The sequence below is a fragment of the Eurytemora carolleeae genome, unplaced genomic scaffold (assembly GCF_000591075.1).
Source record: "Eurytemora carolleeae unplaced genomic scaffold, Eaff_2.0 scaffold21, whole genome shotgun sequence".
In the NCBI taxonomy this organism is placed as follows: Eukaryota; Metazoa; Arthropoda; class Copepoda; order Calanoida; family Temoridae; genus Eurytemora; species Eurytemora carolleeae.
The window spans coordinates 282,609-308,335 of NW_019396207.1; the positions used below are offsets into that span (position 1 = coordinate 282,609).

The window sequence follows — 25,727 nt, forward strand, 5'->3', positions numbered from 1 at the left end:
CATACAGTTAGTTGATGATTACGGAGTTGGGAGTTTATGAATGAGTGATTAAACCAGCTCAGGCTAGTTCAACTGTCTGTATTTTGTTTATTAACCTTTAATTACAATAAAGCTACAATCAAAAATACTCTTTAACTCAGCACACAACGCTGTGGTTATTTTGAGAAAAAATTAGTACATCTTTGAGCGGAAAGATTATAACTTATTTTCTCGAACCAAAATTTTGAGTAAGATCAAATTTTCGAAAGTTGTTAACAAATAAATTGGTAAAATTCCACCTTTTTGGAAAAATTTTCACATTCAAGTCTTAGTTTATTTCATCAATCTTGAGTATGATTTGCAAACATTTTAGTTGCGAAAGTATCGAAGGGAATGATGTTAAACCCTAGTGTAAGGCTGCTGGGCCATCTAACTCTAACATCTCATATTTTGATAAATCTATATGAACAAGACAAACTACCCTCCTGTCATTTCCAGCAAACATTCATTAAATAGATACAAGATATATCCATCCATCCTATCCATCCAATCCATCCTTTCCATCCTATCCATCCTATCCATCCTATCCATCCTATCCATTCTATCCATCCTATCCATCCTATCCATCCTATCCATCCTATCCATCCTATCCATCCTATCCATCCTATCCATCCATCTACATAGATTGTTTTTCCGAATGCATTTTGTCTTAATGGATTTTTGATGCAAAACTAAATTCCACTATTTTGGTTTAGATTTCATTATCGTTTTCAGATGCATCGGCCTTTAGAACTAACTTTGTTGGTCTCATGTCCAGATTAGAGATAGACGCAACTTTACAAACTTTACATAAATCCGTTATTCTCTCCAGATTAATTAATTTTTAACTCTTATATCTGATATAACAGACAAGATGAAAAATGCTGTTTCTAGAGGGAAACCTATTTTTTAGATTTTAATTAGCATCTCTTTAAATGCCCGAGTTTTACCGGTTAGAGGGAAAATACGTCAAACAAATGAAATTTCGCTTAAGATTGAAAGGTTTTATTTTATAATCATTACTCCTTCTATTAGAGAGCTTTTAAGAAGACTAGAATCAGGGGGGATGATAGTTCTCTACATGTGTGCTCAGTTAGCTGTATTGTACACTTACAACTGTTTACTAATATTGATATACATATAGTCTTAGTAGAAGTAAATATTTCCATTTATTGTTATAGCGACGATATAAGGATTTATCACTAATTGGATAATGAGATAGATAGAAAGATAAATGTTACCACCATGCAATTTCTATTGGTTCAGAATAGACACCTAACACATGGTTGAACCCTGATTGGATCAGATCAGATGCTAATGGACTCGGCATACAAGAGTGTAGAGGACCTAGGACGTAACAAAGCTGCTCCAATAATGTCAATTAGATTTATCCTTCTGTCCACGTTACATTAAATCATATATATATGTAAAGTAGCAAAATCTCTTTGTTTGTTTGTATGTCTGATCATAACTCAGGAACCCTTTGACCGATTTGTCTCAACTTTTGATTAAGGAACTCGGTAGAACTACGGGAATTTTCTTAGATTGAGTCCAAGATTTTTAAAAAGGTTAAGTTTAATTTCAAGTCAAAGCTGGGTTTCCATGCTAGTATTTTATAATACAGAAGACTCTTAATTTATTTAATCTGTTTTATTATATTTAATCTGCCTTTATTTTAATTTTCACTTTCTTAATTTCCTTCCTGTTTTCTTCTATGGCCCCTTAAACCATTATTAATATAAATAAATGTACGTATATACACCATTCCATGGTTTAGTTTATTATATATTATTATTTATTACTCTATTATACAGTACTCTACCACCTAAACATAAATAGGAAAAATACAGAATATAATTTTATTACACCAAAAATAATACAGTATCTTGTAAAAAAAGGCCATTTTAAATCGTGAACTGCAATTTTGTGCATTAGCTCCTTTCTCTAGTATTTGCAATATAGATAATCAATGGATTGTAACAATATTAGATGTTGGTTTATTTATTAAAGATACAATATTTATATTGCAGAGATACAGAGTAGGACGGATACGCGTCGGTCTTATACTTGTCAGATGTTCATTCAGCCGACATACATCAGAAATATGTATCTATCTAATAAAACAAGACGTTCGTATATATAATCCCTAGCCGGCCAAACGACTGGACCGAATGGGACGGCCACAGTGCTAATCCATTGACAATTTATTGAAAGCAGGATATGTCCGATTCACTACGGTATCTTAGGAACCTTTATCTGATCAATAATGTTGAAGATAACGTCGTTTTTCAGCCTGATCCTCTGTTATTTCCATGCAGCAGAAATCCGCAAGTTACTTTTTTAGAGAAACAATCATTGAAAAGTCTTTGAACATAATGTGGATCAAATAAAAATTAAATATTTGTGTTGAGATTAAGATTTAGTTATTGAGTTATACAAAAGTACTTTCACTACTCCCTTTAAACTGGTCTAAACGAATGGGTATGTAAAGTATGTTTAATATTAAGAAAAGCAAAGAGAATTTAATGTTCAATAATGAAATATTTTGATGCACTAAACAACAATGTGTCCCAAAAATCTGAGCACTATGTCCTTGGTTTGCCATTCTTCCTGTTCCTATCTTTTCATGTTTTCTTGTCTCGGTCCTGGTCAAAGGGTGTCATGGAGTTCTGAAGACTTTGGTTTTCATGAAGTTCTAGGTTTCCTGAGATATCCTGTTAGTCTTCTATTCTCTCCTAGAAGGGTTCTTATTACATTACAAGACAATGAATGAAAGATAAATTTTCAAGAAATAAACGAAGCACTTCAGGTGCACACACTAACTACGAGAAATACACTTTCTTTATGCACTTGAAGAATATATGACGTATGGAGCAAGGATAGAGCATGAATGGAGCAAGAATGGAGGAATGATGGAGGAAGGATGGAGGAAGGATGGAGGATGGAGGAAGGAAGGAGGAAGGATGGAGGAAGGATGAAGGAAGGATGGAGGAAGGATGGAGGAAGGATGGAGGAAGGATGGAAGAAGGATGGAGGAAGGAAGGCGGAAGGATGGAGGAAGTATGGAGGAAGGATGGAGGAAGGATGGAGCAAGAATGGATGAATGATGGAGGAAGGATGGAGCAAGAATGGATGAATGATGGAAGAAGTATGGAGGAAGGATGGAGGAAGGATGGAGGAAGGATGGAGGAAGAATGGTGGAATGATGGAGGAAGGATGGAGCAAGAATGGAGGAATGATGGAGGAAGGATGGAGGAAGGAAGGAGGAGGGATGGAGGAAGGATGGAGAAATTAACTGTAGAATAATTGCTAGGAGGGTTGAGTACATGGATTAATGGGTTTGTATAAACACAATAGGAGAGAGACCAAACATAGCTGTACCCTCCCTTCTTCAAGTAATTACATTTTCCGTGGAAACAGAAAATTCCCTAGTCCTAGTCAGTGTCCCAGTCCCTATCCTAGTCCGTGTCCTAGTCCATGTTCTAGTTTCTGTCCTAGTCCCTGTCCTAGTCCGTATCCTAGTCCGTGTCCTAGTTTCTGTCCTAGTCCCTGTCCTGGTCCGTGTCCTAGTCCGTGTCCTAGTTTCTGTCCTAGTCCCTGTCCTAGTACGTGTCCTAGTCCGTGCTTAGTCTGTGTCCTAGTCCCTGTCCTAGAATTACCAGATTGAATTGACTTGAACCGATGTTTGTAAAAGAATGGTTTCTTACTGGAGCATTTACTCCGAGACTAAACTACTAGAGAAGAAAACAAATCTTTAAAGATAAAACAAGATGTCTGACCTGGCCGTTTTACTAAACTTGCAGATTTTGCATTTGTCAAAAAAACTGAGTTTTCGCCACAAACTCAAATTTTCTATTTCTTTCTTTGCAACAATTGTCGTGTTAGATCAAATGAAATAAGTTTGAAAAGGTTTACATCTTTAGGTATCAAAGATATACGGATAAGAAAAATTGAGTTTGTGACAAAAGGTCAATTCCTTTACTTTATTCTTTTTTTTTTTATTTTAACTATCCAGTTTTAGAATTCAGGCTTATTGTGTCGAGGTTGCGTGAATTCAGAGACGGATAATATATAAATAAAGCTCTTTGAGTGTGATATATACAATATACAATAACCGGAGTTGCAAAGGTTTAAAAACACTTAGAAAAAAAGTATCCTGGGCAATGCCGGATACTATAGCCCTTTTCATGTTTAATAATTTATCTGGTATTTATTTATTCATATGTACATGAAATGATAAGACAAAACTGGGAATTTAATCATGGTTACCAAACTCAGTCATTACTATAGTAGTTGTTGTTTTTGTTGTAATTATTGATAGAGGTTGCAATTATTATTACAAGATTAATGGAAGTTGCAATTTTTGTAATCGGATGCAATCATTATTACAGGTTGAAATTATTGTTCCTATTGCAATATTGCTATCAGGCCCATAATTGGGTGTTTCTGTAAAAGTGAGAAAAAAAAATTTGATTTTTCAGTTTGATAATCTAACAATTTTATCTTAAATTTTTGAAATGATGCAAAGAATCACACTTTAAAGTCAATTTTGTCCATTGCTTAATTATATATATCATTGAACCGTCATCAACACAGCATGATCTAAAGAATTGAATTTATGATACATACTGGAACATATTTGTTAAATTTCATGTATCCACATATTCGAAAGAACAACAAATTGGTTCACCCTGCATACTGGAACATATTTGTTAAATTTCATGTATCCACATATTTGAAAGAACAAATTGGTTCACTCTGCATACTGGAACATATTTGTTAAATTTCATGTATCCACATATTAGAAAGAACAACAAATTGTTTCACCCTGAATGAAAATCTTACCCCAAGACAAATATTTGTCAAAGAAGGTTTAATTTGGTTGGTCTGAAGGAACAGCTTTAGTAAAGAACTGTTCAGAAATAGCTTATATACGCATAGATACGCATATATACGCATATATACGCATATATACAGTTGATGACACAAATCAAATGATTTTAGCAACAAAAAAATATTTGCAGCGATTCATCATTTTCTCCTTCGTACTGTCGTGTATATAAAGCAGAAGGCAGGACGTAGGCATACTCTAGATTTTAAGTTAGATAGTTAAATTAATTGACCAAAGATGGTGCTAGAATCTAGTTTTGATTGAGCTCCCTCCTGCTATCTTCAATCTAACTGAAAACCAATTAGCCATACAATTTATCAATTAAAATAAGACTTGTTAATTAGACAGACCGTGAGGTATTTTTACAAACCTCTTTGTGACTTATAGGTTAGGATTTATGTTTTCTGATGAAAACTTTATAGAGAAAAAATCTTCATAAATTCGTATTTTATTACAAATTTCGAAAAAATAATTCAAGAATGATATAATCAATGATCTATAGTGATTAAAAAATATTCATGAAATAAATTAATGATAAGTTACTAAACCAATAAATGGATGTGTAAATAAATTTAACAAGTAACACATGATCATCTCAAATGAATAAATAACTGATTATTGCATGAATAGATAAATTGATGAATAAGAATATAAGATTAAATGATAAATGAATGTTTCACTTGTATGACGAATGAATGATAAACAATAAAAGGATGAATAAATAGGATGAATTAATAAATGATAAATGATAAATGAATGAGGAAAAGAAATGATAAGTGATCAAAGAATGAAAATGATAAATTGAGGAAAAAGGGTAAATAAGAAATAAATAAACGATAAAGAACTATAGGATAAACTTATGGTAAATGGATGAAAAAATAATTAAAGAAAGAACCGATAATAAACCAAAAATGGATGAACAAATGATAATGGAATGAAAAATTGATAAATCATAAATAATTGAAGTATAGACGAACCAAGGATGAATGAATGAATAGATGAATTAGATAAATTCACATATATCTACTGATGTACTACGGACCGGAAATAGAGATTTTCGGCCCCACAATATCCGCTTTTCAAAATTCAAATATCCGGTCAGTGTTTTTGCATTTATACATATCACAAATATATATGTTCTTCTAAAGTATTTGCAAAACCAGGGGAAAAACATATAGTGCTAAAGAATTAAAAATATTTATATTTCTCTTTTTTACATTTTTTAATTTAAACAGTTGCAAACACAAACAAAGGGAAGTATAAACATCAAGGAGGGAAGTATAAACAAGAAGAAGGGAAGTTTAAAAATCGAAAAGGGAAGTATAAACATCAAGAAGAGAAGTATAAACAAGAAGAAGGGAAGTTTAAAAATCGAAAAGGGAAGAATAAACATCAAGAAGAGAAGTATAAACAAGAAGAAGGGAAGTTTAAAAATCGAAAAGGGAAGCATAAACGTCAAGAAGGGGAGTATAAACGTCAAGAAGGGGAGTTTAAACAACAAGCAGGGAAGTTTCAAAATAAAAAAGTATGTACAAATAAGAATAAAAACAAAAAATGCCGAGAAGCTTGATTGTTAAATGAATGTGTGAATGACGTCCTGTGGTGCCCAAAGGCATTAAATTGAACACTAGAAAAGGGAAATCTTTGCCGTAAAAGCTAAGTCAAAGTTTTAAAAGATACTGTGATCGTGAATTGGACATGACACTCTTCAAATTATAGAAATTACATATGCATTGCCCTTTCAAGGTAAGCAAGCGGACCCCCCCCCCCCCCAACTTCTTTAGGATAATCGGACTAGAATAATTATGTTATACCATATCAAGTTGTAGAATGGTCAAATAAAGAATTAATCAATTTCATTCTCTTTGAGTGTGTGCAGGGTAGAGGGGGGGGGGTGATAAAGGTATGGGAGAGGTTAAGGAACATAATGGAAATATAGTTTGAAGGGGATAAAGGGGGGGGGGGGTTAAAGTTAAAAGAGAAAATTAATCTCGTTCTGAGCAAATATGAACTAGGATTTTAGCAAACAGGAATGCAACCTTTATAGTTTATACATAAAATGTTTAAAATTCATTTTAGGGCTAAAGGAATTGGAGTGTTGGGGGGGGGGGGGGGGGGTTGCGAAGTATGTCTTTCTACGATGTTTTTTTTCAATGATAATTGTTGGTTAGAAACTTATTATTATATCTGATTTATGCTAAATACATCTTTTCTTCTGGGAATAACGTTGTCTCTCTATTTTCTGACTTTTTTATGTCTGCAATAATATTCCGGAAGACGACTTTTCTTACAGTAATAAATAGAACACAATGGAATAGGAAGAAGACGACATTATAGCAAGAGCAAGTTTATTTAATGTTGTTACAAAGCAAATAGATTAACAAGACTTATTAAATCACTAATTTAGTTAAATGGGTCTGTTTACATAGTACATTGTACAATTACTGTGTTCATGCTCATTGGAATTTTTAAAATTGATTCTAAAAGTCGTATTCCTAGTTCAGAGATTTCTAGTTTACACCTCTCATTGTATTCATCAAGATCTATAAATAATCATTAAAAGTTATTTATTTCAAGGCAGTTCCAACAGTTATTATTGCTAATTGTCATATTTCAAGAGTTTAAGGTCGTCATTAAAGTTAAAAAGTTAAATACGACGACATTTTGTTTAGTTGTTTTACGGCACTGCCTTCCTTAGCCATGATATATACAAACATACATTTTAAACAAAAAGTTCAAACAATTTGACAAGTTTAATGACTGTTGGGGACTGCAAAACGTAATTTGCACATTTTATCTTTTTTTTATAAAAAATCAAAAGTTTTCTATGTTATAATACCTAGAACCCTTTATAGAAAGGACGAACGGAAAACAGCTAAAATGTTCCTACAGTTAAACCCTATATAAGCCATTCATCGAAAGAATTTATCAAATGTCGTGTTCTTCACTTTCTGATAATGGAATGTTGCTCGATATTTAGTTTTTTAATTAAATGATTATATGGAGCTCTTTAAAACAGTTCCCACATATTAATGGCTATTTATTTATTTTCGCAATAACCGAGATTTAGGTAAAATAGTATAAAACCCATTGAAAAATTGTCAAGACGACATTTGATAAATTCTTTCGATGTATGGCTCATTTTGGGTTTAACTGTATCTAGATCGGAGAACAATAACACCTTAATACAGAGTGTTCAAAAAAACATGGGAATTCGATGACGAATTGGATATCGTCTTTGTTATGCATTAGCATTGTAATACCTAATTCCAAAAGCCGTAATATTATTATGTCTGCTTGAGTTTATTTTATGAAAAGAGTAAAAGACTGTCTATAATGTCTCCGCAAGATAAACAGTGAAGAAGGACAAGTTTACTCTGTTTGTATACTGCAATTTTCTTGTATTACTAAGTACACCCCTATGCAGTCAAAACATAAACAAACAAAATGTGAACATAGCAGACGAAAATCTTACGGATTACAGCTTTCTGAGTAGGTATCATACTAAATCAAAGAATTATTTAAAAAGACAATATCGAATTCGTCACTGAATTCCCATGTTTATTGGGACACCCTTTATTTCATCAGGATGCAAGGGCATCTTTGATGATAACTTTAAAAGGAGTGTTCGCGAAAAATGGAAGGGGGTATAGTTAATATTTCATAATATTTTTGATTTTTTTAATAATAATATTTCGCTGGCGCTAGATTTTCGAACATTCCTGGAAGGAGGAATAAAGTAACTATCATGATCATAGAAAGTGAAAAATATTATGAAACTTTATACAAATGCGTCGGAAAATTATCGATGATTATTGGTTGAAATATCCGAATGATTTGTTTAAAATTAAATTGAGCTTAAAGGGACAGTAAAGGAAAAATGAAAGGGGGTATAGGCTGAAAGCTAATCACTTTAGCTTTTCATCGAGACCCTTGAGACGCCTATCTGAAGTATATAGTGGGCCAACCAATTAAAACAACCTACTCTGGTTAGGCGGGTCCAAACTACATAGTAAATTGTGATTTTTTTATTTGTATTATCTCGCGCTTAGTAGTTGAATAAAAATATGAAATATGAATATTTACGATCTGAGTCAGATGTTGCAACTTTCTGAATTTGTATGGACGCTACGTTCTTCAGTATAAGCCGTTTTTAACAATTTGCTCTGCGTCTGTTAGTTTGTTTGACCGATTGTATCCATTAAACATCAAAACGGCTGAACCGATTGTGCCAAATTTTAGTGTGGGACTTCACATGACCATAGCAAAGGTTTAAAGTACAAAAAAGGAGAGAACAAAATTTATGTTTACTATTTGGAAGTTTTTGTTTGAAAATGCGCCAATTCGAAAAGAAAAATAAGCCAAAATTTAAATGGCCGACTTGCAGAACAACAGTTGAAAGCTAAAACTATTTACAGGGAAGGAGGCGCTAAGCGCCATAAAAACCTAGAATATGTTAAAAGGAAAATCAAATTGATTACAATTTTTGAACAAACTCTTTTCATGTTTACACGTATATATTAGATTTTAATGAATGTCTGTTAACTGAAATAAAACAAAGTGTCTTGCAAATAAAGAATATTTTTCTTAATTATAAGTACTTTTTCAACTTAGATTAAAAAACGAATTCAGAAATCTAGATTTAACGCTCAAAGAAGCTTACTTGCCTCAAACTCTATTTTTAAATCCTTCCAACTCTGCAAGTTTGCAGCCTCTAGACCTCTAGACATCTAATTGATGAAAGAGTCAAAGTTTGATGAAATATCAAAGTTTCTTGGCTTGTGTTCAATTCCTTATTCAACATTTGTTTCTTTTTCCTTATACCTTTGAAAGTTTTCTCACGATTTTTGTTTAAGAAAAAATCTTGTTAAATTCTTCAGATTGACGTTTGAACTTTCCCCGGCGAAAATGTATTTGTCAGGATTCATTTAAATATTTGAGAAAATACAAAACATTAGAGGCCAGCAGACTCTCCCCCTTAGTCTTCAATCATGCTAGAATTCAATATGTTAAATTTTTTTACAAAAACATTTTTTCATTTATTTAAACGGGATTTTAACCAAATCTCGCCATTAAATTTCTAAAGAAATGAAAAATTAATAAATTATAATTTTTTAGTTACTAGGATCTTTTATTTGATGGACATACAGTGATAACCAGAAAACTCTGAACTAGGAAGACGACTTTACTTATTAAATCATTTATCAAGTGAAATGGGTCTGTTAACAGTGCACAATTGCTGCGTTCCATGCTAATGGGACTATTTAAAGTAATAATGTACATCTAAAAGTCGTCTTCCTTTCTTAGGGTTGTCTGGGTATCACTGTAATATGATTTTCTAGACTTATGTTGTAAAACATATTAAAATAAGTCGATGAAGAGAATATTTCAGTGCAATTCTAAACTGAATTCTTTTTAAAAGATGTTGCGGTTTTACTTTAAAGACTTTTATCAGAATTGAACCTTTTAAACCCATTGTTTACATGGCATTTATTTTAATAGAATAAAATAAAATTATAGTTCAGTTGTCAACTAGCAAATGGTCCTCTTTCATTTTCATTCAGCATTATATTCAAAGAGTTTTATTACAAAAACTAAAGTTTTGGCGTATTTTTCATCCAGCTCTGTAAAAAAACATAAAATCATTTACCCAAAACCGCACAATCCCACAAAATTCAGAAAAATCTGAAGAAAAAAATTGATAAGAAAAAATTCGTCGTTAAATCTTGTGATGCGCAAAATTGGGTATTGCCCAAGTTTACATTCACACCTTTGCACAATTCCTTTCCAGCAGTTTATCGTACATACCCCCCCCCCCCCCCCCATCCTTATCAGCGCCCAACCTTTCTCCCCCCTAAAGCGCTTCCTGTCCACACCCCTATATCCCCCTGAATGCAAACCTCTTCATCTTATAACCAGACAAGGATATGTTTAATTAGACTTTAATTGAAATCTTATTGTCTTGTGGTCTGTTGTTATCCCTGTAGTGTAGTCATAGACTAATAACAATACAATACTATAACCCTGAGGAAGAAGCCCAAAGGAGTTACGCGCATGCACTTTCTCTGTCTTGTCATTCAACGCGGCATGCCCTTAACTCCTTTGAGCTTCTGCGTCAGGGTTATTGTGAACGAAAAACCCCTTAACTGTATACAGTGTGAAATGTTATTGTCTATGGCTACCCCTGTATACAGTGTGAAATGTTATTGTCTATGGTTACCCCTGTATACAGTGTGAAATGTTAACACTATAATTGAAATGTTATTGTCTATGGTTACCCCTGTATACAGTGTGAAATGTTATTTTCTATGGCTACCCCTGTATACAGTGTGAAATGTTAAGACTATAATTGAAATGTTATTGTCTATGGTTACCCCTGTATACAGTGTGAAATGTTAAGACTATATGAGGGTCTCTACACAATACACATATTCTGAAGAGCTCCACTAGTTTAAACTAAACAATAGGAAATTCAAATGTAAACATAGAAACCCTTAAACCTGTGACAACCCCCCCCCTCCGGCCCTACCCTCCCCCCTCTCCTTGGATCTGTAAGGACCACATTATGTTACTACAGTGAGAACCAGAAAATTGTGGAATAAACGCCGTTTTTGTTCTAATTTCGTTGGTGATTTTATAATATGCAATTTAAAAAAAGCTAAATCTTTTTAAAATGTCTCTTATTTTACTTCCGCTGTTTCTTTCATGTCTTTTTATTCCGTTGAACTTACAGAGTATGTACTTTTGATTTTCAAAAACATTTGATTTATCTTTTTCACTTTATTTTTGCCCCCCCCCCCCATCCCCGGATCTTCCGTCGGCTTTTACATATCAGGTGACAATGTTTTACACCTGAAAGTATATCTCTCCTCGGTTCGCGGGTTTCTAAGAAAGTTTACCCAGATTCTGCTAACGAATTAAGTTTTTACTCCAGAAGTCGTCTTTGTATAAGTGCCATGTACAGGGTGTCCCAATAAACATGGGAATTGAGAGACGATTTGAATTGATTTCTGATATTTGATAAAATGACAAAAAAATGTACCATAAAAAGAATTATGTCTTCTGAGCTCTTCAAAATTTGGTCTGCATTCTTTGTATCCTTAAAATTGACGGAGATATCTAACATTTAAAATTTTTTTTGTTATCGGATAAAAGGGAATCTGGGCAGATTTCTCCAGACCTCCGTCAACTTTGAAAGTCCAAAAATGGTAGACCACATTTTGGAATTCCCGAGACAAGTAGTTTCAGATGTTAATTGTTTTCGCGTTATAATACCGCACGAAACAACGACGATATTGAAGTCGTCACTTAATTCCCATGTTTATTGGGACACCCTGTACAATCTGTACAAGCACACCCTGTACAAGGTATCTGTGTCAATTATCAACTATTACGTCATGTCAATTAAAGTTTTAAGGTATGACAACATTTAATAAACGCACAATCTAAAGTATAAAGAAGGAAATACATACCCTGCAGTTTATTTGTAGTCGAAACCTCCTTTTCCAAATATTTCCAACTAAAAGTGAATATCTGAGAAATGTTGAAAATGTAAATATTGAAGGGATGAAATATTTATTTAACATGGAGTAGGAGGAGGTATAGATAGATAGATAGATAGATAGATAGGTAGATAAACAGATAGAAAGATAGTAAGATAAAAGATAGATAGATAAATAAATTTTTATGTACAATGTACTTTAAACGACGATTTTTTTGCCGCTATAAGTTTAGCATAATTTCCGAAGTATCGTCGTAAAAGTACATCGTATTTAAAAAAAATATATTATGAAATAACTTTATACGAATGGATCGAATTGACATCGACATTTATATGTTGTAATATCTGATTGATTGATTTTAAAATTTAATTGAAGAATTTACGATCTGAGTGGAATAATGCAACTCCATGACGGTATAAGTCCTTTTAACCTTAAAAGTTTTAGTAAAAAAAAAGAATTTTTCTATGCCCCATTTATAAAAATAGAAACAAATATTTTAAAACAGATTTATGTTGAGTGTTGATAACAAGGAAAACTTTCAAAAATCCGGGCATCATTTTGAGACACAATTTCAAAGATCCCAAAAAAAACTGTATGCAGTATAATTAAAATAATTAAAAGACGACTTTCTATTATTCTTCTTACACTATAATAATATTAATACAACTCCCTGTATTTGTACAATGTACATGCATAAACTATTTTCTCAGGAATGTTTTCCATCATGAGAAGGAAAATCTCTATATTTAAAATTTGAAGATTTATGTTTGTTTGCTTTCAAGGTAACTTCGCTACACCTTGAAATTGTTCAAAAGATACAAATTTTTTTTATTTTTTTTTTATTATTTAAAAATTGAATTTAGTTCTTTTTACAATTGAATTGTATTTTTTTGATAAATATGCATGTGTCAGCTGATAATGGGTCTCAACCCCCATCCTTAACATGAAAATAAATCGTATGTTTGAACTGCATTTTGGGGAAAACATTAGCTTGGAAGAACGTTTTTGATTCATTAAAATACTGCAGCCAGAATCAGAGAGACCCGGAATTAATTTACAGTTAATCAGCCGACTTTACTTTACATAATACATATATATTTCTGGCAATTTTAAATGTTCAAAAAAGGCAGAATAGTTTGAAAATGGCAGGACTAGGGCTAATTAATGATTATCGTTTCATCAATCATATTAATAAAATAAAAGGCAGAATAGTTTGAAAATGGCAGGAAAGGGGTTATTAATGATTATCGTTTCATCAATCATATTAATAAAATAAAAGGCAGAATAGTTTGAAAATGGCAGGATTAGGGCTAATTAATGATTATCGTTTCATCAATCATATTAATAAAATAAAAGGCAGAATATTTTGGAAATGGCAGGACTAGGGCTAATTAATGATTATCGTTTCATCAATCATATTAATAAAATTAGATTGTAACGTCATCAGATTAATTGTAAATTAATGGCAGGATTAGGGCTAATTAATGATTATCGTTTCATCAATCATATTAATAAAATTAGATTGTAACGTCATCAGATTAATTGTAAATTAATGGCAGGACTAGGGCTAATTAATGATTATCGTTTCATCAATCATATTAATAAAATAAAAGGCAGAATAGTTTGGAAATGGCAGGACTAGGGCTAATTAATGATTATCGTTTCATCAATCATATTTTTAAAATTAGATTGTAACGTCATCAGATTAATTGTAAATTAATTCCAGGTCTTTCTGATTAGGACTGTATAAAAATAATGTATATGTAAAAAAATTCTTACTTTTAGAATAGTATTTATTCTTTGATCGGTAAAACCGCGCTTATACAACCTAGCACGGGGATGGTAGTCAAACAGGCTCTCTGAGAAGAAAATATTTGATTTTTTAGTTCTAGAGTTTTAGCAACTACAGGCTTACAGGATATTTCGCAAGCCCTTCGTACTTTACAGAAAACGACGAGTCTTTGTGGTTGCAAATCTACATGTTCATTTTATTTAACATTTAAATAGTTTTTAATGCAATTGTGTGTCGACTGACTGCACGATAAATGATGTAAAAAAGTTTCTATTTTCACCTATGTCAATGTCTCCGTATTTGAAAAATTTTGATCCTCTCTCAGACTGAAACAGGTTTACTCCGGGAGAAAACCTCTCCGAGTACTGATTGTTCGGATTATCTAATCTCAAGGAGTGATGTCGTTTTACAGGAGATACGGAGTAGAATGTCTCAGCAATCTGTGTCTGAGTCTCATTAAAACCCTATACAAAAAATGAGTCCAGTTCCCAGTGTTCAGTGTTCAGTGTTTAGTGTTCAGTGTAATGTGAGTCCAGTTCCCAGTTCCCAGTGTTCAGTGTTCAGTGTTCAGTGTTCATGTTTTGTAAATATCATTTTATTTAAGACCTAACCTGACTTTGTGACAGGTTTAGAATTGTTTCCAAGTCAAATTGTTGCTGGGCTTTTCCTTTCCAACTTTCAACTAGAAAAATATATATTAAAGTAGAAATAGAAAGACGCAACAGGGGTGTATATTATCTTTAATAATCATAAATCATTCCCCCCCTCACCTGTTGTGAAAATCATGCTTTTACCCAGAAAATGGGTGGTTTTTGGCTGAATCGGGGAAAATTAATGCTTTTAATGGGGAAATAACAAATTTTTGAGTAAAAAGTGTGAAAAAAGATTAAAACACTTGTCTCTCAACGTCCAATTTTTCACCCCCAGATCTCCAAAAATCACCCCCCCCCCACAGGGGTGGAGGTAATTCCAAAAAATGTAAACCCCTGATGCACTTGTAAAGACTAGGTAATGAGGACTTACTAATGAGAACCAACTTATCACGGACTAATCTATAAGGATTGACTTATGACGACTAACTTAGGAGGACTAATCTATAAAGATATAATAGTGACGACGCAATAGTGGGGACACACTTCTCAGAACCAGTAAATAGACGCAACAACAAGAACGCATAGTATGACATAGATTTAACAATCCATATACAGAGCGTCCCATATCATATTAGATTATCTCCAATCTTTAACACCTAACTACGCACATTATGCTAAAAAAATCTAGCATTTTCTGCAAAAAAAAAAAATCTATTAGCCTTATTAAATTTTTCAAAATGATTCATTCTTCTTAAATTTTCTGATTTGTCCCCCAAATCGTAATTTAGACCCATTGACGCGGTCTAATTTGATATATATATAAATAGGTAGATTGTACCTAAAATATCATCCGCACACATAGATTCGCTCGCACGTGACAGCTGTGAATCTGTTCGAACCAATTTTATCTGCGACATTGTTCATTTGTAAATTGTCTGAAATAAATAAATTGAATTAAAATCTGGAAGGCACAATTTTAAACATAACAACATATATGGCCTACATGTAAGAGTTCAAAAAGCACTATAATTTTGTCAAAATAAAAATTAACATGATGAAAAAGTAGATATTTTATAAACACGAATAGGTCATAATAACACATTTTAACTGATGACGTAACATTTGTAATAATAATATATCATAATAAGGTACTGAGGTCACGAGGTAAATGCAAAGGTACATTACATTATAAATAAACACAATATTGATTATTTAAACTGCGAATATAAGAGATCAAAAACATGTATAAATATATCAATAACTGAAAACTATGGAAATTCTCGTTACTGTAGGCCCAGTCGGAATGACAATGATCTCATTTTAAAAAAAAGTTCTGAACTTTGAGGCCCAATAAAAAATGAAGACACTATATTGTTCTTCTGTTTTAAGCAATATAAATACAGAGGAAACTGTAAAACTAGGCCTTCAGTTGTACTAAAGAGCAGAAGAAGTACTTAAACATTAATACAAAGGACAACGTTGTCCTTGTCCTCTGTTTGTAGAACAGATGAAGGATCTATAAAATTAAGGACACTGTCCTCCTTGTCCTCTTATTATAGAGCAGAAGGAGCTTCTATGACATTAACACAGAGGACACTGTCCTCCTTGTCCTCTGTAGAACAGATGGAGCTTTTATATCATTAACACAGAGGACACTGTCCTCCTTGTCCTCTTATTATAGAGCAGAAGGAGCTTCTATAACATTAACACAAAGTACACTGTTATCCTTGTTCTCTGAGTCCAGAATATTAATATTATCCCGAGCAGAAGGGCGAAGTGTAGGATCCTCCATGGTGGCGGCAAAGAACACATTGAAAAAAGTATCATGAAATCTTTTTTTAATATCTTGCTCATGTAGATATATATATATAATGAAGAGAAAAATTCAGTACACACAAAAAATGTCGTAATTTTTGTTTCGCAAAGTGTAGATAAACTGACCTCAAGAACCTTGGCGTAGGAGTCATCTAAGTCTAGGTGGTCAGGTAACGGAGGTCTTGTTCCTTGAATATTAAAAGATTTACATTTAAAGGGAGTGACCGGCTATGTAAGGTAGTTGAACTAAGTATGAAGTGTTGTAGAAAACTTCTTTCGGATTCATTTGAGACCTAGTAAACTTTTCAAAGATCTGTAAATCCTGAGTTTGAGCGCAAATTCGACGTTCAAAACTCCTACTCTGGGGGTGGATACGTTTTCAGAATTAGTTTTTTTTTAAATTATTAAATAATGACAACGAAAAAAATAAAGTAAAAATTATACAGTAATCCTAAGAATATCAAGTGTTAAGGATATTTAATTCCAAAGGATATTTAAATCCTAAGGATATTTATTTTCATAATATTGGAGTCCTAAGAATATTAATTTCCCAATGATATTGGTTTGTAAGATCTACGGATCTTTTCTTAAATCTTGATGTTCAGGTTGAATCCAGAAATCGTGATCTAAAGAAGCACATGAAGATCTTCTCATCAAACTCTACACTTGTTCCTACTATATATATACACAAACATTTATTCAAAATTATATATAAGATTTTATCTGAGAATTTAACTAAAGTTTTATGTTAAATGTATTTTTCTGGCCTAAAGTTTTAGATCTTCAAGCTTAATAAGCTTTTTTATAACGTCTAAGTCTATAATTTAAAGAGCCTATATCTAAAAAATATATTTAATGGTCTATATATTTCAGACCATAATGGGCTAGAATAATTGCGTTATCCTGCCTTAGTACTCCAGGTTGTGCAATACTAGGTTTATAAAACATCTTATTTAAATGTAAATGTAACACTGCCTAAAACCTTTTTTTTTTGAATTTAAGCTCATTAAAACTTATGGATGTTATATAAAGTGAATCCAGATCGTTCTTGTATTTCATCGCCTGTCCTGAACTATGAACTAATGTATTAACAGGTGAAAATACATTCCTAGAGAATTCTGAACTTTTGAAGCTTATTCGAGACTAATTACTCCTTTATCTCGTAGACCAAGTCCTCCTCTGATCTACCCACGCCGTACTCCTGGACTAGGATGATCTCTTCAATCTAAGGAGAGTCTGATAGAGCAGATTCAAACCGCCTGCAGAGTGTCTCCCTGCTGGGCACCATCGTCTTCACCTCCTACATGGAGAAGTCCTGTCGGAAGCGTCTTCCTTGCTTCTCTAAACCAGGACTGCTGCTATTAAGCAGCTAAAGGTGAAGATTAAATATGAAGCTGCTCTCAAGATGAGATCTAATGTCTAACTTAATCTTATTTAGATCTCATCACTGTCCTCAAGATTGAGATCTGATGTTTAACTCAACCTTATTCGGATCCAATCATCATCTATCCGTTCCTCCTCTCGGAGCAGTATCTGTTCCTCCTCTCGGAGAAGTCCCGTCGAAAGCATCGGTGTTTCTCTAAACCGGGACTGCTGCTTTCGAGCAGATAAAGGTATATAATCAAGTTTTGTGTGATCTTTGTGAACAATTAAAGACGAAAGTGTGACTATCTCCTCTAACACATGATAAGCCTTTATATAAACTCTCCTTATTATTTCTAGCTGTGCTATCTAAAATTCTTGAGATACTCTAATGTGATGGCATAAACATTATTTGCACTTGTCAGAAGACTGCCACCCTTTATGCACTACATTTGATGAACAACTTGTTGGTTATAATTTATTCATCTTCATCCAGTGAAAAACTAAAATATTTACAATTAATTAGATTCACAAGTAAACAATTTCTATACATCTTAATGTGTTAATTTAAGATAAAAAATTATGGCTGCACTTTTTAATCAAATAAAACATTATTTAAAATCTTAATGTGTCCATTCAAAATTGCATATTATTGTAAAACTTTTAACCAAGTAGAACATCTTTTATAAATCTAAATTTGTTCATTTGAAACTGAAAATTGTGCCCAGACTTTCAAGGAATTTAACTCACTTTGATGGTCTCTAAGTGGCTTCTTGGTATCTCTATAGATCTATCCTCGTAGATCTGGTTTAGATTTCTCTGGGATAGTTACCAGATCTCTTCTCCAGGTACTCTTCTATATAGTGGAAACATTTATTTTAGAATATTTTCCCAATCCTATAATATCACAGATTTCTCAAGGTTTACTTCCTACCTAAATAAGTTAGAAGATTTGTTTATCTGGCACTCAGTGAGAATAGGCTGATAAGTATCTGCTTATTTTATCAGTGATAATCTTCTAGCTGACTATCTAAAATATCATTCTATTAAAATGATTTTCTTATGTGGATCCTGATTGTATATACCTTGATCAGAACATATTCTGGCCCTGTTCTTCTTCGTAGTATCCAGGGGTATAGCTGATTTGATCCATTACTTCTTAGGACAGCTGATTGCAGGTACAGACAACTTATAACTAAGCAACAATAAATTATCAGTATTGACTGCTCTAGGTGATAAGAGGTATTTCTTTATACCTTCAGGGTTTGGTCTGCAGTCTCTCCATATACATCTTAGCATCTTGCTACTCAGGCTGACACATCTTAGTAGTAGACTGAGGGCAGAATAAATAGATGCTGGGGGTGATGATCTAAATCAGCAATGTTATGTTATAATCAGTTTTATAACTAGATTATTATAACAGATTTACCTTTGAAGGTTACTTTATTCCAGACTCATACATCTTAGTAGAAGACTGGAATATTTAGGTGGAAGATTGACTAACTGTACATCTTAGTAGAAGACTGGAATATTTAGGTGGAAGATTGACTAACTGTACATCTTAGTAGAAGGTTGCTCAATTGTGCTGGCTGATTATCTAAATCGGACAGAGTATTATCAGTTACACAACTAATTTACATTTTCCAATAATACCTTGATAATAACTCTGGTTCACTATTTCTTAGTAGGAGAATTGGGCAACTTGGTAGGAAGCTGATCAGTATATTAGCTGATTATCTAAATCATCCACATATTATTACTTCCAGGACTGATTAATATTGTCAGTGTTACCTTGGTGATAATTCCAATCTGCTACATCTTAGTAGGAGACTTTGACATCATAGTAGAATGATTTAACTGTTTAGGCTGATTATCTAAATCAGCAAATTCAACATACTTGATTAGTTTGTTAATTCAGTGTTAAATGATATACCTATATTAAGGTTTCAGCTTAGGGCAGTTTACCAATCTTGGGAAGATTCAAAGGTTTAAAAGTACACTTTGCAGAAGGTAGAACATTTTCCCTGTAAATATAAGGGTATAGATCTCCTTTAATGAAAGTCTGGGACTGATCTTTCAACTGATTGAATGTGGCCAGTCCTCCACACTGGTGATCCTAATTGGTGATCATTCTCTTCTCGGGTGAAGATAACAATATCTCCTGGTTTAGGTTTATACTCATCTCCTGTAATCCACTTTGACAACTTGGGGATAAAATCAGACAGCTTCTCTTGTTTCCAAGTTTGCCACCAAGATTTCTCCACCATCTCCATTTGTTCTAAAAGTCTTGATGGTTTATCAAGGGTACAAAATCCAGAAGGTGCTCGTTTATTGTTTCTACCAAACAATAATCTGGAGGGGGTTATGAGGTCTGTGTGCTCAAGATTGACATACTTTGATCCTAGACATAAAGGAAGATTATTCAATTCATTTGATGTCCATGCAAAGGCTGTTTCATAACTCATGATGTCAAGTCTCAGACCAGAATACACAGTTGTAAACAACGTCTTGATCTCTCAGATGGATCTTTCTACCATTCCATGGGCATTGTGTCCGCCAACAGGACAGGTCACATATTCAATTCCAGTCATCACCTTGGAGTTTAGAGATTTTGTGATATCCAATATATTGAATTTCATCTCCTTACATGCTTTTACTAGCTGGCTTCCTTCATCAATGTATAACTTATTAGGATGAGAGAATCTTGAAGTGAATCTAGTATATGCATCCAGAAATGCTCCAGTATCATATTTCTGCATAGCATGCACAAAAACAGCTGAAGTTGCGGGATCTTTGAACACAACACACCCATACCTTGACCTTACTACGATGATTGTGTTCACATCGGGCTTCAAAGGGACCCATCAAATCCACTTGTGTATTGTAGAACACTGGTGCAATGGTAAGTCTTGTCTCATGAATATTACCCATTTTTACCTGGACCAGCCTCTGCTTGAATCTCCTACAGTATACACAGCTTTCTCGAATTTCCTCAGCTAGATCTCTACCTCTAAGGATAAATGCTGTTTCCCTTGATTCTCTAAGGGTGGAGATAGAGTTCCTGTGGTTAGTCTCTTCCTGGTGCGCATGAATCATAATAGAGTAGGAAATTGGAGAAAACCTGTCTAAAATAGGTTTGACAAAGGTAAGGGGTGTTAGATCCAGCATGTTTTGCTCAACTGAGTGGACCTCCTGGCCATCCAAAATACGACCAGTATAATAAAGAATCTTGTCTTTCATAACTGTGCAATCCTTCCAAGCTTTTCCTTTGGCAAATTGCTCACACTTCCAAAGTACCCTTCCTGAAAAAATAGTTCTCTGCAGCTTCAACCTCTTCCTTGGAAAGTTGCAATATTAAGGAAGGGAGAGGATTTTGGTTGTTTACATTACTTTTCTTATGAAGTCTAGCCTTTATATTGTTGATGAATCTCATCACAAAAGCAAAAACACGGACTGATTTATTCCAAGGCAAGACACATGGCTCTACTATGTACTTGCTGAAAGAATACCGGTCTCCAATCTTAGAGGTTAGGTTAGAGAGGACATGGCCTCTTATATCAGGGGCTTTAAGCTCTAGAGCAGCAAGCCTTTTCTCCTCTCCAGACAAAGTTATTTGTTGTTATCTTTAGTGTCAACATGGTACCACTGTTCTTTCAGTGTAAACCTTCTTATTTCAATAACCTGGTTCCTAACAGCAATCTGCAAGGGGCGGTCATCCTGATTGATCCAATATAAGGTAATTGTGCTATCTGTTACAAATATAGAACTTTGGAACTGGTTCCCAACATTTGACACCACAAGGTGACCAAGGATTGATCCAATAGTAGCTGCTTTTAATTCTGCTCTGGGGATGGTTGACCCTGTGATTATCTTGCTTTTTCCAACAACCAATTGGCAATGGAACAAACCATTATTCAGAAGAACTCTACTATGAACACACAAAAACACCTGCAACCTTACATATCTCTAAAATGGGTTGATAAAATTGGCTTCAGATTTCAGATCTTCTGAGTTATCTGTCTTCTGAGTTGGTTACAGATTCATCTAAAATAGTAGCTGTAGAAATAGTTGGTTTTACACTAGTTATGTATAAGAGACAGCTGGTAACAATCATCCAACTCTAGAGCTATTAAATTCTCCGGCCTAATCAACTTTGTAAGTGTTATTTCAATTCATAATTGTTGTTACAATTTAATCACACTGGAGCAAATTTTAATGTAAACTTGGCTAATTTTATTTATTTGAATAACTATAATACTAATTTATTATTTATTTTAACCCGTGACTGATGTATTGTTTTTCAGTTACGGGTCCTAGCTCTGTATCGCTGTACCAGAAATAAAGAATATAAGAGACTCATGTGTATTAAAGAGGTGTGCAATGGAGAATTGATGTTGCCCCATCATGTTAATAGCTGAAAAATTCCTGTGGATCTAGGTATTGTTTCAAGGGAAAGTGCTAAAATTCCCAAAACGGGCACATGGTTTCCAAAGTATATTGAATTCCAAAGGATATATAATACCAAAGGATATTTAATTCCAAAGAATATTTAATTTCTAAGAAGTAAGAATATCAATTTCCTAATGATATTGTAGTCCTAAGGATATTTCATTCTTAAGGATATTTTATTCCAAAGGATATTTTATTCTTAAAAATATTAATTTCCTAATGGTAAAGGAGTCTTTAATTTCAAAAAATATTTTTTTCCTAATGATATTGGATTCCTGAGGGTAATTTCATTCCTAAGCTTCATGCTTAGGATATCTTGCTAAAAATACTGTTTTATCAAATTTAGAATTTACAATTTATTAAAATTTTAGCTGAGCTGGTTATTTATTTTACCCATCACTTGATCTCGATATCCACTGAGGGCACTTTTAATTTGAAGATCAGTGCATAATCTCTTCAGTTCAATTATCCCTCCCCAGATCAGTGATCAATGCTTCCTTCATCCACTGACTGGGTACGATTACGATGCGGGATATGAAATAAATATTAAATTAATCTGCAGATGAACTAGAGATTAATTAACAATACAAAAGTTCCCAGCTCTGGTAACATTTATCTATTGGAAAAGTGAACGCAAATAATGATGAAACACTAATAATAAAGCACTTCAGAAAATTCTAATTGCAAACAAACATTGAATGCAAAATATCGAGGAGGCAAAATTGAGAAATCAGTACGGGAAAGGTACTTTTAAATAGTGTTGTAAACCCTGAGTTTGATTCGGTCTACAGCAGAATTTTAAACGCAATAATTAACTCTCTTAGTTCATATCTATTAATTCAATAATTGTAATAATTGTATATTTATATTTAGGAGATTAGTATTCATCATTCGGATCCACCTCGGTCTCAAACGACAGCAGGAGCTCCACCCTTCTTAGCATCAGCAAGGACATGTGGATCAACAGTTCCACCTCCATCCTCAGATAGCATTCCTCCCTAGATATCCTCCTATGCCCCTGAGATGCATCTACAATTAATTGATGTAGGCTCTGCCAAGCAACATCTATCTGGCCCTCGATCCTTCTCCAGTTACTACTAACTACATCTATCCAGTCTCTGTCTGGCTGGAGGCCCAGTCTCATCCACAGGAGGTTGTCCTCGTCTGCATCCTCAGGCCTATCCTCCGGATCAGAGGGATCTACATTGGAATCCCCCGTCTGGGGGTCACCATCTCCTGGCCCTCTCCTATCCAGATCATTCCCTCCTTCACCCACAGACACATCAGACACATCAGCAGCAGGCAGGACCGGAACTACAACCCCATGGTCTTTATGGTCACCCTCTGGGGGCAGGGTGGTCGTAATCTCCATTAAAGCTTTAGAAACCCTTTGCGGTATTGTTAATTACTTAGCTATTTATAATATACTAATAATCAATCGAAAATTATTTATCTTTGTATATAACTTTACTAAGTTATTGGTCTTGCTTAGCGTTATAGAGCTTTTTTATTTAGCTTTGCGGAGCTATTAACTTTGCGGAGCTATTAACTTTATATAGCATGTATTGATTATCTCACTTGAAATCCGAGATAAACAATGCCACAAACTCTAATCCATCATTATTTATAATAAAGCTTTAGCAACTTTTATGGTATTTTAGTTACTTAACTATTGATACAATTATTAACAATCTAAAATCAGTTATCTTTATAAATAGCTTTACTAAGCTATTTGTCTTGCTTAATTATATAAAGCTATTTAATTTTGCTTTGCGGAGCTAAGGATCATCTTTATACAAATAGCTTTACAAAGCTATTTGTCTTATCTAGCTTTGCAGGGCCAAGGAGCCGGCTTAGCTTTATGGAGCTATTTGTCCTGCTTAGCTTTATGGAGCTATTTGTCCGGCTTAGCTTTACAGCACTGTTTATCTGGCTTAGCTTTACAGAGCTATTTATCTCATCTGGCATTGCAGAGCTATGCATGGTATTTAGCTATGTGGAACTATATATTCTAGTTCGTTGATGTAAAGCTAGATATTTCTTTGAGGATCTATATATTGTATTTAGCTATGCAGGATTATATATCCTTGCCTATCTATGCTTAGATAGATATCTATAACTTGCTATTCAGAGTTGAATATGTTTATCAGGCTATGTTAAGCTAATAGTCTGAGTTATGAATCGGTGAGTTGGGAGCTGCCCTTGACCTAAGGTAGAAGATTATATTAATATTATAATTCTTTCTACTAGTAAGGTTCTTTGTGCACTGCCGTTTCCTTTTGCTTTGATTCATTATATAGAGCGCTGGCCGCATTTTCTATATATATATATACGTAAATTCTAAGGTATTCCTAATCCGTTCCAGATTACAACAATAGGCACTATAAAGAAGAAACGTCAAGAACATTTTGAAAATCTTCTTTTCAAACATAAGATGACTAAATAGATTTACGTCAAAACAGAAAAATTATCTCTAAAGGAACAGTTGTGAGAGAAAGTGGACTAGAATTAGGTAATTATTGCTTTTATGACGCACGGCCAACTGTGCGCCCCTAGTAATTAGCTGGGTATAAACTCTTCGGAAGGATTCTCGACTTCAGATCTTACAATCTCTTTCCCAGGTACACATCTACTATTATATTTACACTTATCATAAATATTATTTCAAAAATAACTTTCACATAAAAAATTTAAACAATTATCTAAATTCCTTTAAACTTGTCCTATGTACAAATCATTAATATTATTTTGTACCTTATCTTTAAAAAAAAAGTCAAATTTTTTATGAAATTGTTTTCTTCTATTTATTTTTACTTTTTTATTTGAAAAGTATATGCCAACAAAAATTTATTTAAGAGAATAGGCAAAAAAATTGCTTTTAATAGTTCCAATTATGATCGAAAGTCACAGTTTTAAGGAATAAGGACCAAACCGTTAAATCTGCGTGATCAGAGCTGAGACCTTTAGAATGGTGGATATCGAGATCAATAATTGATCCTCACTTTTTCTTAATCTCGAGACTAACCTAATCTTGTACTTGTATCCTGAAAAGTGTATAAAATTCAACCAATCAGAGTCGCGTATTAGAAGCCGAGAAATTTTTAAATTTTGCGCACAATTTATGATTAATATACAGACACGGGAGGGACTCTCTAATTCTGAAAAAGCGGTTTTTGTGTACTGTTAACCGTTTCCAAAATAAATGAGTGGATTAGGCAAGAAATTAAAAGTGTCCACATTGGATATTCGGATTAATCAGTCGGGATTATAGGTATCCCGTTTTAATGTTTTCAGCTCTGCTTAAT

At 33.5% G+C, this 25,727-nt stretch overlaps 2 protein-coding genes and 2 long non-coding RNA genes across 4 annotated transcripts; 1 reads left to right on the forward strand and 3 right to left on the reverse strand.

The window, feature by feature from the left end:
* The first annotated feature begins 2,952 nt into the window (after positions 1 to 2,952).
* Positions 2,953 to 3,324, forward strand: LOC111698159 (pentatricopeptide repeat-containing protein At1g10270-like). The gene has a single exon (XM_023468416.1). It carries the CDS (start codon positions 2,953 to 2,955, stop codon positions 3,322 to 3,324), a length of 372 nt encoding a protein of 123 aa, XP_023324184.1.
* Positions 3,325 to 7,370: 4,046 nt separating this feature from the next.
* Positions 7,371 to 15,727, reverse strand: LOC111698190 (uncharacterized). Its single transcript, XM_023468451.1, has 5 exons — positions 15,635 to 15,727; positions 14,815 to 14,885; positions 14,484 to 14,667; positions 14,191 to 14,270; positions 7,371 to 7,452 (listed from the first exon to the last, which is right to left on the reverse strand). Exons 1-5 carry the CDS (start codon positions 15,711 to 15,713, stop codon positions 7,420 to 7,422), a joined length of 447 nt encoding a protein of 148 aa, XP_023324219.1. The 5' UTR covers positions 15,714 to 15,727; the 3' UTR covers positions 7,371 to 7,419.
* Positions 15,728 to 18,221: 2,494 nt separating this feature from the next.
* On the reverse strand, positions 18,222 to 19,490 carry LOC111698150 (uncharacterized). Its single transcript, XR_002764475.1, has 3 exons — positions 19,403 to 19,490; positions 19,059 to 19,342; positions 18,222 to 19,003 (listed from the first exon to the last, which is right to left on the reverse strand). It is a non-coding gene; the product is annotated as an uncharacterized LOC111698150 (long non-coding RNA).
* Positions 19,480 to 20,891, reverse strand: LOC111698151 (uncharacterized). Its single transcript, XR_002764476.1, has 3 exons — positions 19,765 to 20,891; positions 19,627 to 19,710; positions 19,480 to 19,570 (listed from the first exon to the last, which is right to left on the reverse strand). It is a non-coding gene; the product is annotated as an uncharacterized LOC111698151 (long non-coding RNA).
* Between the last annotated feature and the right edge of the window lie 4,836 nt (positions 20,892 to 25,727).

What these genes read in the sequence shown, in the direction of transcription:
- LOC111698159 (XM_023468416.1), top strand. Translation starts at nt 2,953, where the DNA reads ATGGAGGATGGAGGAAGGAAGGAGGAAGGATGGAGGAAGGATGAAGGA.
- LOC111698190 (XM_023468451.1), bottom strand. Translation starts at nt 15,713, where the DNA reads ATGTCGCAGATAAAATTGGTTCGAACAGATTCACAGCTGTCACGTGCG. An exon ending in GTGTGCGGATGATATTTTAG is followed by an intron (nt 14,886 to 15,634) that starts GTACAATCTACC and finishes ATATTTTTCTAG; the next exon opens with TTGAAAGTTGGAAAGGAAAA. An exon ending in GAATAAATACTATTCTAAAA is followed by an intron (nt 7,453 to 14,190) that starts GTAAGAATTTTT and finishes GATTATTTATAG; the next exon opens with ATCTTGATGAATACAATGAG.